The 17,730-nt window shown below is 45.1% G+C and overlaps 1 protein-coding gene across 2 annotated transcripts in view; it reads right to left on the minus strand.

Moving 5' to 3' along the window:
• Positions 1 to 4,162: 4,162 nt before the first annotated feature.
• The window catches only part of SLC30A7 (solute carrier family 30 member 7), a 285,774-nt gene continuing 272,206 nt past the window's right edge, over positions 4,163 to 17,730 (minus strand). The window contains exons 11-12 of one of the 2 annotated variants that reach the window (XR_015308328.1): positions 4,894 to 6,136; positions 4,163 to 4,632 (exon numbers count right to left, since the gene is read on the minus strand). Coding sequence is in view for 1 of the 2 variants with exons in the window: in XM_086954376.1 (XP_086810502.1) it covers positions 6,089 to 6,136 (48 nt within the window). In the remaining variant the exon portion in view is untranslated. Of the gene's footprint in view, positions 6,137 to 17,730 lie in introns of both variants that reach the window. The other variant, XM_086954376.1, reaches the window with a different exon arrangement.

Consider the following 17,730-nt stretch of genomic DNA (forward strand, 5'->3'; position numbering starts at 1 on the left):
AAACAATCTAAGGATGGAGAGGATGCCTATGCACACTGTAGTCCAGGGGAGGAGCCACCTATCTCGTGATACTTCGAAGACTCTTCCAGGACAACAATGTGCAATCATCCGGACCCAACACTAGGCGGCGATCTATGCACAGATATGACTGTCAGCAGCCCTACATGCCAAGAACAGATGCATACTGGTAAGTAGCATATTCCTTCCTTACCGTGGGCTTGGTGAGTTTCCCTGGCTAGAAATAGTGATTTTATGTCTCTCAACTCGTTGGGGTGCATCAGCCAACGGTGAATAAACAGCTCTGGGCGCCCTAAGTTCATCAACTGCTCTGAGAAGTATTGAGCCAAGTAATGTCAACAGCCCTTTCAAACCTAATTACAGTCTTTTAGAACAGACTGGTTCATGGTAGGAGTGAGACTAGACCATATTTTTAACCACCGTATTAAAAGGCAATAGCTATAAGATCAGAAATGTCACCCTACCAAAGTTCTTCATGTACCATGAAGGACGGGTACAGTGGGGTACTGCTATGAGTTTGCGGAGGAATTTATTCTCAGACACCTTCAAATCACAGGCATCCTAATAACCCCAAACATCACTGGCTTATGTGGCCATTGGTGTACATTTATCATTATAGGCCTTCAGTAGTGGGCATGACGGTTTGGCCCCCAATCTCCTTGCGAAGTCCATAGTGGCTCCTACTGCTTTTGCCAAGGTATTTTATTTGAGTGTTCGCTGAGCCACCCATGACCCTCTTTCATCAAACAAGACACCAAGTATGGAAATGTGGCAACATTAGTCAATTCTCCCCCTCTTCATGCAAACCTGCGATTGTTGAGCTTTATGTTACTTGTCGTCATTTTATGTGACTTGGAAAAACGTATGGAAAGATCAAGTGAGACCATAAAATCAATAATTGTGTTTAAAAGTCTTTGCAGCCCCATAGCTGTCCTGGCAAGCAAAACCGGATCGTCTGCATAGAAGAGAGCCGGGATGGGTTTAAAACCTACTCTGGGGATATCTTTACTTGCAGCTGACACTGCAGACCCTAATTTATTAATATATAGGGTGAATACAATATATTTTACCACTTTTAAAGCACTGTCATTTTGCACAGGTGAAGTCAGCCTTGATATACTTTCAAATGATGATTTGTTTTGGTGTTGCTAGTTTATCAGGTGCTCTAAAACAAAGTAAAAAACTGTTTAAAGCTTAAGTGAGATGAACTGTATACATCTATCTCTCATTTTTCAGGCACTGAGCTGGTTTCAGAAATTTTAACATATTATAATAGTGGCCTTTCCTTTATAAAAACTATGTACTGTATAACAATGCACTTTAAAGGTCCATCAAAGTTTAGACTTCCTGTCTTCTGAGTTAATACTCTCAGATTGTTAAATACAGCTTATGTAAACGGTTTAGATGGTTCAGTGATCTGTATTGTCAATTGTATATGAAATATTGATCTGTCCTTTTACCATGTATTGACTAATTTTAGAATTTATTTTTTGTGTGCTTTATGGTCAATATCGGCCCAATGTTTTTTTTCACTTGATTAGGGATTCACACAACAGGCAAATCCAACTAACTCCACCTGCCAGTAGGGGAAGACCCCATGCAGGGTCTCAAGACAGACTGCCAGCCAGCAGCCCCAGAAGACCAGGGCAGAAACACTGATCTTGCGACTGATGCCACACAACGCACATAACAGCGTGGCAATAACAAAGGAAAAAGGGAGGGGGGGAGGGGCGGTGCAACCCTCCTCGACTAGCTCAAAACCTATGTAAGACCGCATCTGCTTGGGCTTCAAAAAGATGAACCCCATCAAATGGCATGTCAAGCAAGGCTGACTGGACAGCTTCTGAAAATCCAGACACCTGAAGCCAGGCATGCTACAGCAGACACCAAGGCTCGACCAATGCAATCGGTGGAGTCCATTCCACACCAGAAGAGCAGTCTGACGGCCTGGCGACCATCTAAATTCAACTGTTACAACTCGCCCTTTTTGTTCTCTAGGAAGAAAGGTAAAAGTTGTGCCGAGGACTCCCACATACATGGAGAAAGCATCTGAGGACGCAAATCGTGTTGGTAGAGTGCAACGCTGCACTAGAGGAGGAAAAAACACGTTTGTCGCAAGAATCTTGCTTCCTGGACTCTTTGTCAAGGGGGGAATGGGGAAGGTTCTCAGGGGACACCGTGATGGCCTGGAGCATGATGCTGCTGCGGGTCAGCTGTCGAAGAAAGCAATCAGGGTCCCCTGGGGCAGAGTGATATTTGTGGGTAAAGGTATGTTTCACTGGTATACCTGACGTCAGGTTATGTCCACGACCCCAATAAAAAAAATCAGACAGTGCCTCGCAAAAGGGGAGTACTGGTTCAACGCTCAACTAGTCAGGATAAAAGGACCTCAATAAGAGAGTCAGTAGCCTTCTCCACTACAGGTAGAGTTAGATGTAAGACATAAGCCACTCTTTTCAAAACTTCTGCCAAAGAAGAACTGGCTTCCGAGGCAAAACCAGGAGGCAATAAAAGAGAGGAAGCAGGGGTTTAATCTAGCCTGCTCACTTCACTCAGCTCGGCAATCCGGCAGTCCAACATAGTAGGAGCCACAAGAACTGGCTGCTCCAAGGGGGCTATCCCCTAACGTCCTTCCCCAAACTGGTCCTGTGAAACATCCACCAAAACCATTGGTGCCGGAAACGGCTCCGTATCGACGTCCGCATGGGAAGGAGGAAAGGCGTCAGACAACAATGGTGCAGATGCAAGGAGCCGAGCTGAAGCTGACCCTACGAAACACACAGTGTCATGCATGGACTCCGGCTGGGAGGCCTTCGGCACCGCAGAAATAGGCAGTGGTGGGTGACCGACGATGCATCAGAGTCAACCGACGTCACTAGTGGAAGCTCCAATGGACTGTGCACCGACGCCTCGGTGTCTGAGACTGGAACTGCCATTGAGGGTGAAATCGCTGGCGATGATGCAGTTACTGCCCCTACAACCTCCTAGGGGCTCGTAGGTGCTCCTGAGGGAGACAAGGGCCCAAAGAAAACATGACGTGCCTTGTAGTACTCCAGCATCTGGTTCCAGGTCTCCCTGGCTCCAGCAAAAGCTGGGAGGCGCGGGAGCGATACCGGAGTGGAGGTAGAAGAGTGTCCACGATCCACATTGCGAGTCGAAGGAGACTGAGAGGGCTGGGACTTCGATCACTTGTGAAGCCGCTTACCAATGAAATGCAGCCGGAGACTAGAACCACTGCCATTGACCACTGGGTGAAGAGCGGTTCTCAAGGAAATGACCCCTGGACTGGGAGGACGACTGACGCTGCGAGGAGCTGGAGGCCCGCGACAACCGTGCTGTCAGAAGTTTCATGCACCACAACCGCAGTGCCTTTGGCTTCAACCACTTGCTGGTGTCACACTCATTGGCATTGTGATGCTCGCCCAAGCACCACATGCAGATAGAATGTGGGTCTGTACCCGACATCTAGCAAGCACAGGGCCCTCAGTACTTAAACCCAGAGGGCAGAGGTATTTAGCACACAGTTTCAGATGGGAAAAGTTCATCACAGAGGGGCAAAAAATGGCCAGAGATACGGTACTTCGAATCCGTGTGCAGTGCAGAAAAAGAAGAAACTGATGTCAGTGCGCCAGAGGGGACTTATATGGCTCAGCTGATGTCATATACGGAACCAACGTTGTACGTAGCCATCCAGCACAACCCCCTGGAGCTCAGAGGAAATGTTGATAAAACATTTCCAGCTCTAGTCTGATGCCTGGGGAGAATTCAAATGTTAAGGAATCTACGACTAGATGTCTTTATCAGATCACACTAATAAAGCCTGCACAGGCTCAGAGATATTGCTCCATAACAGGCAGAAATAAAATGAAAGAATACAAATTGGCATGCTGCATCCTGGCTTCCCTCCTTTACAGGCGTGCTGGACCTAAAATTTGCACTCCGGTTCAGGAGCACTAAGATAAATGTATGTATCACGTTAGTACAAATATTCTAAAATCATAAATATGACAAATATGTCAAGCTGGAAATCTTATGTATGTAAACTGTGACCTGGATTTTGTTCTCTTAAATCCGAGCAATTTCGTCCAATGTCTTTTTATAGTAAGAAAATGCACAAGACGATAAAAATATTAGTAGCACCGACTTTCACACTTTAAATTAGTGCCTTGAGCCACATTTAAATTTTATTCAACATTAAAAAATAAATTGGTTAAAATCTCTGGAAAAAAAACAATGGTAACTCCAATAGTCAAAGTACCAATGGCACCAGAACATGTATGTGCATGTTCTGTATAATGTGCATAGGCAATCTTATTTAATACGTAAAATTAGAAGAGTTGGCCCTGCAGACCATACATTTGGTACATCATGAGTTCCAGTTAATAATGCAAACCACCAATTTAAATTTTGGAATCAAAATACTTTGAACGTGGTGCTTGAATATCAAATGTCAATCTCAGTATCTCAAATAACTTCACTGATCAGGACATAACCACTCTATTGCACTGCAGTACTGGTATTTTTTTCTACCACTGAAGGATGGGCTACATTGGTCGTGTTTAATAGTCCCTTGAATAGCATTATAGACTCATACCGTTGATAGAAGGAATTCAGCTCTTTCACGCATAGCAAAAGTTTGCTTTTGCGGAGGGAACAAGCATAAAGGGATTGTTCTGCTGTGTAGATCATGAGCGGTACAGCCCATGCTCTTCCTTCTGCCTGTAAACAGATTTGCATTCTAAAATGCAGACTGAAAATTTTCCATATATAGAATTTAAAAGCTCACCAAACAAGTACATGATAGAGAGACATGGAGCTTGTCCTCCGACCCCATAAAAAGAGGAAAGAGCTGAATTCCAACATTATGATTCAAACTCGTAGAAAACAAAACAAACCCTACTATTGTATAAAACTTACACATAGGCTATACGGAAGGACAAATGTAAAATACTTTTTTCGGGTACCACAAAATGTGATAAACATTCACAAATTCAGATAAATATTGCATGTTTTTGAATACGTCAAAGTCACACGCCCCCTCCTGGCCCATGTTCCCAGTCCACCTTTTTCAGGGTATATTTAAATTTAAAAAAAGCAGCAACCATTTTACAGGGTACATTTTTCAGTCTGAGAACATGATATTTCAGAAAAGAAGACAATGGTTATGCTTCAACTTTCATTTTAGTTAAAAAAAGAAACTTTGAAAAATGTATATAAATTCCATTCACTGGTCAAGGATGCCACTTTCCAAGTAAGACTGTATATGTCAGACCCTGCGATAGGAGGAGAAAAATTGTCTGATGTCATCTACAACTATTAACAAGAGTACAGATTTGTACACTCACAGATATTTCTAAATGCTTATCTTCCTTTATAATCTTGAGAATACTAATTGTATATAAATTCAGTATTAAAAATGGAGTATAACTAAATGCTCTCGTTTTTTTTTAAATACATGAAAACAACTCAAGAAAACATCATGGACAGGAATCCTCTGTAAAACCAATATCACTACAAAACATTAAAAGGAAAAAAAACATTTGATGCTTTTTTTTTTTTACCTACATTGGCAAATACAATTGAAGATGTAAAGGCACTTTGAAAACCCAATATGGTTTGGATCATTAAGTTTGCAAAGTACAAACAGGATTTATGAACATATGACTATGCAGAAGAATGTCAACATGGGTGACATTGCGGCATGAAACAAATGTCCAATACATGATAACATTGGTTTTGGGAAGAAAAAGTGGTATGAACTTTAAGCAAAACAAAGTATAATGGAATAGATCACAATGATGCTCTTGTGCAAATCAAAAATAAAGTACAATAGCAGAGGAACAAAAAGGGTTGGTGAGTTGAGAAAAGACAAAACCAATGGTCCAGCACACATTTTTTAATGATTACTCCCCAGAAGTAAATTCCATGAGTAGACATTCGAAGGCCGAAGAGTCTACTTAGTCCAGATGCTTTGTAGATGGTGGCTCAGCTTCCAAATGAGGAGCACAATGTTTTAGATCAATACAGTACCAGGAAACTTTGGTCCACAATTCAGAACGTAAGATGTTTCTTACATAACCGCAAAGTCAATCTGTACATAAAGTTGCTTCACCCCAGCCTGTAAAAAACACAAAGAGAGGAGGAAAAGAAAACATAAATATGCACATAATGTCACAGACAGACTAACCAGCCATAGTACGAAGGAAAGGTAAACTATAAGTAGGCTTGATAAAACCTCATGGAGCATTTGCCAGTGTAAATCACAGCCTTCTACCGAGAACTAGAATGATTGTTAAAGGCATTGAATCGGAGTTATAACCGGGAGGAGGGATTTTAACAACCAAGGCATTAGAGTTATAAAGCTATTTGAACTTTCCAACCACTGTGTGTAGACTGCTCTAAATTAAAAAGAGAGAAACAGTAACACAGGCCTTGGAATGCACTTGCAGCCATTATTTGCCATGAGCCACTAAAGCCATAAAGCCCGCCGTAGTGGGCTCTACCGGGCATTAAAGGCTGGCTCTAGCGTTAAATGCCGAAGGCGAGGGCCTTTAACAAGTGAATGGGACTTTAATGGCAGGTAGAGCCCACTGCGGCAGGCTCAAAGGCTATTAGAACATCCGGCCCCTAGAGGGCAGAATGTTCTAATTTGTAAAACAAAGGTCTCACGGAGCCCGAGGAGATTGAAAATCCTCTCGGGCTCCATGAGGGCTTTGTTCACAGCAAAAGCTGTGAACAAACATTTGGAATGTTTAGAGATCCGGGCTTCTATCAACCATTAGAAGCCCAGAGCACTCCATTGTTTTCAATGAAGCTTCCAACATCCCAATATTCTAATACACTTTCTTCAATACAGCACTCAACATTCCCATGTTCTAATCTGATTTGGCGATATCCTTGCCCATTCTTAACTTGCTAGGATGCTTTGAAAAATCATGATCTTTGGTTCATTACGACCACAGGCATAAACTGGAGAAAAAAGCTGTAAATTACAATTAATTGACATGCTTTGCCTGGCTTAAGGATTGCAGGCATAAAAATGAAAATGCTAAGACTCAAGAAGCAAAATGCATATTCATGCTGTTGAAAACAGTCAGCACCCGTTCCCTCTTATATTAATCCTTGAACAGTGTTATGATTCCGGTCTTACAATGTTCTTTCCTTGTCAGATGTTTTTCCCTTTAGAAAGTTGTTTTTTAAGTACAGCACCTCTTACTCTATTCCAGTAGTTTCTAAGAGCTGTAACCAGTGTTACTTTTAATAACTTGATGCCATTACCTTTTTTCTTTCTAAGATTGTCAAATTTAGACAAGGCCCTACCCGGAGCTCAAACTAAACTTTGATCACTGTTTTTTACAGTAATGACAGTTTATATCAGGGAGCTATCTAGTCAGTCTCACCCTCTAATTCATTTTCTGTCTGGACCTGTTATTCAAAACTGTTCAAACTCAATTCTTTGCCAGCCCATGTCACAATTGTACATGTCCTCATTAGGCTAAAGATATGGTCTCAAATACAGTGTAAGTATACTCTAAATGATATCGAAGAAATTACCTCTACACTGGTAGTATGATTCTTTTCTTTAAAAAAACATGTCACTGTAGTTGTTCAGTATACAAACACTCTGTTGCAACAAGAGAATCCCTAAACAGGGAATCATGAAATTAAACATAAGTGGCCTGTTCTGACGACATCTTCGGTTTAAATTCCGAAGGGCTGATTTTGATTCAGCCGAATGGAACTGAAACCAGTCAGTCATTCTGGCTGGCTTTCGGCGGGCAGTCCAAACCAGCACATAATCCAAAAGGACTGCGGTTTATGCCGTCTGGATTACGATGCACTGTTTCCGGCAGGGTTTCCATGCCGGGCATTTCCGACATGGAAACCCTGTTGGAAAGAATCTTTGGCCCCCTGTAGTGCCCCCGTTCCCTTGCAGCACCTGTTTGAAGTCCGAGTTGCCTGCCTCGGGGTGCAGGGATTAACACCACCTCCCATTTCCCTATGGGTGCATGTACTACGGCCAGTTTACGTACGTAACACATGCTTCCTTAGGGAAATGTCTGCATGCGACCGTAAAGTGTTTCGAGACGCGCCCAACATACTAATAGGCCCCAGAGTGCATAATTGGTGTCAACTCGTAGATGTGCAACGCTGAACACAGGGTATACATTTAATATAGCAGTACAGCATCATCAACTCTTTTCTTATAACGTGTTGTCGCTGTAATCCCCTATCCATTATCCTGTCCCTGATCAGCGAATAATCACACTACTGGATCCGTGAAAGACATCCAAGATCCCCATTTTGTTTGGTGGTTTTGAGAACCTTCTAATTGACATGAACATCCCCTTGGAAGAACAAGCTATATAATAAACTTTTCAAAACATTTTTCCATACATCGACAATAGCCTTGACTAACTTTCTGTTCGCTACAGTATTATAGTTTCCCTTTACTTTGCTTAGTAAATGAATAAAAAATAATTTTTCTAACTTGGTTGTACAATATTGGTAGGGACTTTTTAGTTACCCTCCTAGGAATTCTTAGCACTACTAGTAAGTAGATGTTGCAAAAGTACTGTAGGTTTGCAGGGCATTGTGGGAAAGAAATTGTTGTGAGATCAATGCGAGGCACACCAACTTGGACTCCCCCGGGTGCATAGTTTTGAGAACTGTGTTGGTTTGGTACCTTTCTCTCGGTTCCGCCTGAACTAGGGCGCAAATTCCACAGCTTGCAAGTTGCAAAAAAAGGGGTAGTTGTGAATGGAAAAAGTTGATTTGTCCATGTTGTGTATTGGGCCCTTTACTGTTGCAGGGGCCCTTTACTATTGCAGGGACCCTTTCCTGTTGCAGAGGCTGGGCCCACCCAAATAAGTGAGATACCACTTTTTATATCGGGAGACTTGAGTGAACACAGGGTAGTAGTAAATGTGTGACTCCTATCAGATTCCAGAACTTTTCATCACAGAAATGTGAGTAAAATGTTTGTTTTTAGCCGAAGTTTGATGTTGGCAAGGGCCTTTGGGTAAAAGAAATCCTGGACTTCCCTGTGTGTCTAGTTTTCTGAAATGTGCAGTTTTGGTAGGTTTCCCAAGGTGACGGCAGAACTAGGGCCAAATTCTGCAGCCACCAACAACGCAGAAAAGTGTAGGTGTTTAGGTGGAAAATTTTGATCAGTTCATGTTGAGTTTTGGACATTGTCCTGTCGTGGGTGCACGGCCCACTCACACATGTGAGATACCAAGAGGGGGAACATTGCATGGTAAGAAATTTGCGCATCCCTGCAGATTTCAGAAACTTCCCTTGCAGAAATATGAAAAAAAATGGTTATTTTTGGCACAATTAGAGATTTTCAAGGGCTTCTGGATAAAAGCACTGCATTAGAACCTTAAAAGCCAAACCACCCTGGACACCCCCTGAGGGTCTAGGTTTTAGAAATGTCTGGGTATGTTAGGTTTTCCTTGGTGGCGGCTGTGCTGGGGCCCAAAGTCTACAGCTACCCACATGGTAAAAAAACATGGATTCTGCTGGGTAAAATATGATGTCTTCAGGTTCTGCTTTGGGGTGTATGGGGTTGCAGGTGTTAGGCCCACAAAAGTGTGGTGCAAATTTTATTGTGAGAAACGTGGAAATACAGAACAGCAGAATGTTTTTTTATTACCAATTGGATTTCTCTGCATTTGTGCTTTCCAAATGTTAGTCAGAGTGTAAGAAAGAAGGCATTTTGTAAAATATCCTCTTAATCACATGCTAGTATGTGAACCTACATATTCAGAGCAGCAAAACACACAAGATGATGGACGGAATGTTGCACAATGGCAAAACATTCACCCCCAGTCACAGATCTGGGTTTAATCCATCGTTATTTTGCTCACCAAGCCACCCCAGTTCAGACATGGCCATATGCAAATATTCAAATATGCAAATCAGTCTTGACCCTGTGCCTCATGGGAAGACGTTAGTCCCGTGCTCTCCACACCACTGGAGTCAAGCTATCCTGGCTGAAGACGGCTGATAGCCAGAAACCGGTCCTAGGATGCTTGCTTCCGGTCCAGGAAAGACCTGGCTTGGCAGTTCGGGCTGGACTGTTCCCATGAGGCACAGGGTCAAGGCTGATTTGCATATGGCCATGTCTGAACTGGGGTGGTGTGGAGTGTAACAAAACGATGGATTTAGGCCCAGATCTCTGTACTGGGGTGAATGTATGACATTGTTCTGCATTCTGTCCATCAACTGTTGTTTTTGCATTTGTCACCCCGAGTGGGATGGGTATGCTCAGACTTGAGTCCCATGCTCTCCACACTACTGGAGTCAAGCTATCCTGGCTGAAGACGGCTGCTAGTCAGAAACCGGTCCTAGGATGCTTGATTACGGTCCTGGAAAGACATGGCTTGGCAGTTCGGGCTGGACTGTTCCCATGAGCCACAGGGTCAAGGCTGATTTGCATATGGCCATGGCTGAACTGGGGTGGTGTGGAATGCAAAAAGACGATGGATTTAGGCCCAGATCTCTGTACTGGGGTGAATGTATGACATTGTTCTGCATTCTGTCCATCAACTGTTGTTTTTGCATTTGTCTCCCCGAGTGGGATGGGTATGCGCAGACGTGAGTCCCATGTTCTCCAAACCACCGGAGTCAAGCTATTCATTCTGCATTCTGTCCATCAACTGTTGTTTTTGCATTTGTCACAAGTGAGCAGCACAGAGCCTCCCTCTTACAGAAGTCATCCTAACATTAAAGTGAATGTACAAGATAATTTACTAGTAACGCTAAAAGTAGTTGTACCAGTAATGTTCTGGCAGGTTCCCAACAAAAATACATGCCGACTAATGTTCGCAATGTCTGTGGATAAAATGTTCTTGAACATTTCATAACGCTCAAGTGGCCCTCATCTGCCCCAAGTATCTGAGCTTAATTTAACATGAGCAGGCAAGTCACCTGGGTGCACCATGGCACCTCGAAAGCTACCATCAGTAGCCACTAGCCAGGCTTTATCAAGGGGAAGAACATTCTTGAGACTACATGAACGAGGAATCTCCCCATTTTAAGGGCACACAAAGGGTGGCTTTGAGAAGCATCAGTTCTGCAATTTGAGGCGACCCACAAAAAGCAAAAATCCACGGGAAAACATGGGGACTAGGGAAAAATTGCATGGATGGTGCAGCTACTCTGCTAGTTCTATGTATGTATATGTTTATTAAAGAGTGACAGCTGCAACTGTAGTTGCAGTTTAGTATATGCAATATTTGAACTCCAAAAACGGTATCTATTTACTTCAGGTTAACCTTTTCTATGTTTATAGGTTTACAAACTGTATACAGATTAGAAAGCACCCGAATTGTTGTTCAAACCTGATTATTTTGCTCAGTGTGACATTTTTGTACTGTTGCATGAGGTCCATAAATTGCCATGAGGTTCCGGTACATTACTCTTAAATAGGTTTCCTCGAGTAGGGTTGGGAAACTCCACAATCATGGTGGAATGAGGAGATTCGCCAATGGGAGAAAGTTGCTAGTCTATATAGTTACCTAATGAGCTTGTTAACAGTCCATGGACAATATGAAAACAATCTAAGAAAGCATAGAGTGAGATTTATTGAATGTAGCGCTCTATCACATAACTTTATGGAGACCAGACCAGAGAGACCACCAGACCCCATCAAGGGGACCAGAATGCCTTAAAGCCCATCCCTGAAGAATGCCAGCACCCAAAACAGAAAAACAGAAATCGGAACAATAGTGGAAGATCACACCAAGACAAACTACTTCCAACGTCTAGCAGAAAAAGACCGTCAGACACCCGCTGGACACCAACAAAGACGAAGAGACCAAAACCGAGTGACCCTGCTCAATCGTCAAGCCGCCCACCTGGGAAGTGCCAGAGAGGGCACCAGGAGACCCAGAAACATCAAGGCAGACAGAGCCAATGGAACTCGCCACTCCAGACCCACCACCTTTGAACCAGAAACCTCTGGAGCAGGGAAACAGAGGGAAGCAAACATTAGGCCCACAGGTCTAGGATCCGACAGGGAACCCCACTCAAAACCAACTCTTCTGGTCCTCCTGAAACCAAAATCGGGGAAGTACTGCAACAACAGGGCACGCAAACAGGCCCAGCCAAGGGAACCCCACAACCGACACACTCTGGCAAACACGGAAGGAGAAAGACAAAAGTCTCAATAGGACGAAACACCCTGCCGGACAATCCAGAACTCCCCGTGCAAGAAGGCATGATGAACCTACGGTCAACTGAGCCCATATAAACAACTGGATAACAAACACTAAAATGCCAACACTACGGGAAAAAAATAGCAGATCGTCAAACAGCCCAAACGGCAGGAACAGGAGAAGCCTCAAACCCCAAAGCAGACACCAGGAACCTCGGAAGACACAGACAAACCTGAACGTTTAGGAAAGCAACTTGCAGAACGATCGCAGTCACGAAGACCCATGGAGACCTCTGAGGAAGTAGTGACTGGAGGGATAGCATCTGAATGGAATGAAAGCACACAGTAGATGAGGTGCCACAGACACAGTACTTGCTGAAATACCCACAAAACCTTCAGCACCAGGCAAAGGACAGTATACCCCCCTCGACCGACCCACACTAGCGAGACCAGGGTGACCCGCACTGGGACGGGAGCAGAGAGGCACCTCATAGCCAGAGGAAGGAAGATGAAGTTCATAAAACAGAAGCTCCAAATGAGGCTCCGAACCCACTAGACAGAAAGCCAAGCACCCATGAAGGAAGGAACCCTTGGGCACCCCGGTAGCCAATCGATCCTGAGGCTTAGAAGAATTGCTGGAAAAGGACCATCAGGATAAGGCGTGCAACCAATCCAAGCGGGCAGATCATCCCACCGCTCACCAAACCTCTAGACACCCTCAATGGCAACGCATGCAACGAAAAAGCCAGAACTGCTACCAGTCCCGCAACCGGAGGAACCGTGAGGACATGAAAGCAGAGGAAGACGCCATAGAAAATAGTAACAATAACTGCCAACACAACAGCCAGGAAGGCAAGTTGCCAATCCATATGAACTTGGACATCCGACACTCGCACCCCACCAGAATAGCACCTGTCGTAGCTACAAACTTCTTCCCCAAGGATTTCCCTGTCAATGCCTCAGATGTTGCTGCCCTTAGAACCGAACTAATGACCGGGAAAGACTCTGTCAGGACAACCTGCATCATGCACACCACAGGAACCGAAGGCCCCAACTCCACTGAATTAATTAAGCACTGCCAACAAGATGGGCCAAGAAGGACCCAATCAGGAGGGATGGGAGCTAAAGCACCAGGAATCCACCACATCCCAAACATACTCACCCCCGCCAGAGAGAGGCATTGCAGACTACCAGTCGGGCGAACAGCACCATGGAGCAAGGACAAGCCAGACTCTTTGGTTTGGCTCCACAAAGAGAGCCCGTAGGCCAATCAGCTACTAGCCAAGAATACACCCCCTGCCCCCTCATGTAACCTAGATGTGCCCACTCTGGCTGGAGGAAGGCACCACAGACCTCCGGCTGAAAGCAAAGTGTGCAAACAAACCAAAATTAACAGCAGGAAGCCACAACATCCCAAACTTACTCCCCATGGACGGAGAAAGGCAGCGCAGACCACTGGCCAGACAAACAGAACAGCAGAGCAAGAAAAAGGCAGCAGCACCGTGTGCAGATGCTACTCCTCTTGCTGGCCTGAGGAGAAGCTGCACTAGATGTACAGCGACTATACAGAACACAGTTAGGCTGCTGAAATCACACCGCTCTGGCATAACACAGAAAGCCTCGCAGGCCAATCAGCTGGTCACCGAGGTGACAATGCCACCCGAGAACCCCAACATGCCCAACCCAGCTGGAGTAAAGCATCGCAGACCTCCGGCAGGGCACTCAGACCAAACTAAATCTTCAGAGCAGGCCCCAATCAACCTTCTAACACCCAACACAACAGTCATGGATAAGTGTGTCAGCAGGCCAATTACCAACAGGCACGATCAGAATCACAAAAGGGTCCGCTGTCACAAACAGGAGTAATGACGCAGACACAGCAGTGTTCCCCCCGACCAGAACATATGACAACCCGAAAATAGAAGAAAAAATGCATTTAAACATATGTATCAGAAATGACTCCGAGCTCTGAATGAAAATCCAGGGATATACAAGCAGAACGCCACAGAAATGATTACCCAAGACATAATATAAAATGTCTGTTAAGCCTGAAAACCAGAACACATCTTTACAAATGTTTTGGACATCATGGCCAAAAAATACCCAAGGCCCAAGTTCAACCCGAAAAAAAACAGAAAGTAAAATGTGAAAAACGTCATATTTAATAGACCTGGCAAGACTCACTGACCGGACCTGAACCTCTGGCCAAAAGACGAGGATGAAACCATAGACAAGCGTGTGCCCCAATGAGCACTAACTCCCCTCTACCAGCCGGCCTTCTCTTTACATGCATCCGTCGTACATCGCCAAAATAGTGTTCACAGCCCTCACTTCCAGAAATGGTGCTTACATCAGTGTCCCCTGCAGGCGCATAGCCACCCTCTGGAAAACCCACTCGCTTGTCTCCTACTCACCGCCCTCACCAGGCAGAAGATGCGGAACCGCTGCAACACAGGGGTAGGCCAGACTATTGCTTTCAAAATTGTTACAGATATCACTCTATTGCACCCCCCACAGGCACCTTGACAAACTGGCCACATCCACCCCGGCTGGAGGAAGGCACCCGAGACATCTGGCCATGGAAAAACTACACCTAAGAAAAGGAAAAGTCTGCTTCACTCCATGCAGACGCCGCTCCCTGGAAACTCACCACCATATTAATTGCCAGTTACCACCAGGACCAATGCCATCAAGCCGCCCTCAGGCGATGGAGAAGCTGCTGACCCGACTGGAGCACACACATCGTGCCTGCCCAATGACGTGTAGAAATCCCCAGCCGCTCACCTCCAACGAGATGTGCGATATGCTGCCAAACCATAAGAACTGGTAAGACAGAACAAATCAAGCCTGGCTGGAGTGAGCGTGCTGCACTCACCTTACAGTGTCTTTAGACAGAAAAGAACAGGAAGTGTGGGGAGGTTGGGCCTTTGATATGTTGGTTGGAGTTATGTCTATGAGATGTAGGAATCTCATTGAATAATAGAGATAAGCGAGAGGGGCGAGGAGGTAATGCCTATTCTCCAGCATCAGCGTGCAGTCATTAAAAAAGTGATGCTCACAACTAACTAATAACTATAACTAGCCTGCTTCAAACCATCGGAAAACAAAACGTCCACCTAGTTTCATTTTGGAAAACTGCATTTAGATTGTTAAGGAGGGAGAAAGTTATTGGTAGCAATACATTTTTAACTAAAATTACTGCAGTGGATTACTGATAACACAAATTGCAAAACCACATGACCACGGACTATGTCTAATCGGTACTGGGGGTGGAGAATGACCAAATAGTGTGACCAAAACCTACTGGGATCAGCCAAATGTTGTGGCCACCACGATGTAAAAGACAAAGGCCAATGTAGTTACTTTCTGGTAGCAAAAATGAGTCACAATTTTCTACATTGCGAGACCAGAAACTGATCTTGTACTCAAAATAAGGACTCTTAGTGAGTCACAGACCATCCTCTGTAATAAGCGTTCAACGGGAGGTCACACTGTATGACTCACTGTGATTGGCCACCATCACAATCACAGGGATGGTAGCCTGCAACGGGCATCCCTGTGATTGCATTTAAAAACAATCTTAAAGGAAATTAGACTCTCTCGAGCAATACGAGAGAGTTCGCAGAGGAGAGGAGCAGGCGAGAGGCGAGAGCTGCGGCGGCGGCAACGGCGTTTCCACCGAGAACCGTAGTTGAATGCCGAAGCTGATTACAAGCCGCATTCAAGCCATAGTGCGAGCCGCGCCACGGAGCGCCGCGGAGCACCGCGGCATCACGATACCGCTGAAGCGAAAGCCGCAAAGCCGCCAAAACCGCTAAGCCGCCGACAGTCACCAGCGGTCTCCAGCTGAGGAGACTCGAGAGCCGAGGCAAGGCGTTTGGGTAGTTTGGGTAGTGCGAGCTGTGTGAGCTGGTGCCGCTGGTGTTGTGGAGCTGCAAGGGACAGCAGCGGTAGCGGCGGTGACCTACTATGACAACGAAAGTGGCAGAGGATTTTGGATACCGGGAAGCCCTCTGAGCCCTTTGAGTCCAAGAGGGGGTTTTAATGGAGCAGTGGACTGGTGCCGCACCAGCTAAGCGGCTCCAGGCGCTCGCATTGAGAAAGACAAACTCCATAGCAAACAAGCATCATCCAAGAGGCTTAGGGCGCTGAGGACGTCAAGCCGGGGGAGCCGAGAAGTGATCCTTAAGGTTTGTTTCAAGACCTACTGAGACTGAGACGCCACGGGAGTAGGTGGACCCCAGGATAAAGGCTCCGGGCGACTCTGCAGCCGCTATATCACTAAATCATTTGAAGCCTGAAGTTCGCGGAAAAGGGGGCAGTAATATCAAGGACCTGACTTCCCCCATTCCACAAGGTGGAGCAGTAAGGCACAATCTTGGGTCATGAGCTGGGTCTTGTGAGCAAGGGGCCGAAGGAGTTGGAGGAGCCACGCGGGATCCCGAAACACTAAAGCATCGACCCGGAGGAACCTTGAGAAACCTTGAACGATTTGAGAGCTGGGACAAGCCAGAGCCAGCGTAAGAGGCAGAGATCGACGCACTCAGCAAGAAACAAGTAAGGAGTAGCAAAGGAACAGGGTCCAAGGGCCCAAGGGTCTAAGGGGACAGCAGAAACGACAGGGGTAGCAGAAAGTACCGGTATTCGTCTGGTACTAGTCCAGTCGACCTAGTCTCGGTACCAGAGCAAAGGGGCTGGAGAGTGGTACCTATGAGAAAGGCACTTTTTGATGGACCAATAAGACATAATAAGACATAAAGGGGGGTTGAGATAGCGGAATCATCCATTCAAACTGAGTCCATTATGCTGTAATATAGAACCATATTTTCATCATTCTTGCCAAAAAGCTATCTACCCAACCATCCAATCCCTGTTCATACTTCCAAGTGTACTCCCCTGACGGCAGCTATCGCTTAGGCGTCAGACGGGCTTGGGGAGTTCTGGGAAAAGACAACGCAGGATAGGAGCGGGAAGGGAAAACATTCCGGAAAATTGCAGTTTTGAAGATGCGGTCAGGAAATATCCGACAGTCTCGAATACAGAAAGCAAAAAGAAGGTTGGCAGTAAAAGGGAAAAAAGAACAAGGGAATAAAAGCAATTCAGAAGAGCCAATCGGGAACAAACAATCTGACCAGGCACATATCCCCATGGCCGAAACCTTTCAAGTTTGGGGGTGAAAAAGTGAAATACGATTTTCAGTTCTCAAAAGAGCAGGGGGCAATAACATTAAGTAATAGCAATGGCGTAAAATCTCAAAAAAGTCCAAAAAAACTAACCTGCTTGACTTCATCACGTAAAAAACGCAAGATGAGAAATGACTCGGAAATAAGTATGAGTCCTAATTTCAAAGAAAAATCGACAATAAAAAATTGGCTGATAAAAACCACGGCACAAGTTCATGCACCCTGCAATCAAACAAAGTTAACACCAAATAAAACATCAGATGAGGTTAACGAAAATAGCCCAGTACTCATTAATCAGAGTAACTTAGGATCCCAAACAAATCTGCAGAAAAGCGCACAAAAGAATGAGTGGCCCAAATCATTCTC

Source organism: Lissotriton vulgaris, chromosome 1_1 (genome assembly GCF_964263255.1).
Source record: "Lissotriton vulgaris chromosome 1_1, aLisVul1.2, whole genome shotgun sequence".
In the NCBI taxonomy this organism is placed as follows: domain Eukaryota; kingdom Metazoa; phylum Chordata; class Amphibia; order Caudata; family Salamandridae; genus Lissotriton; species Lissotriton vulgaris.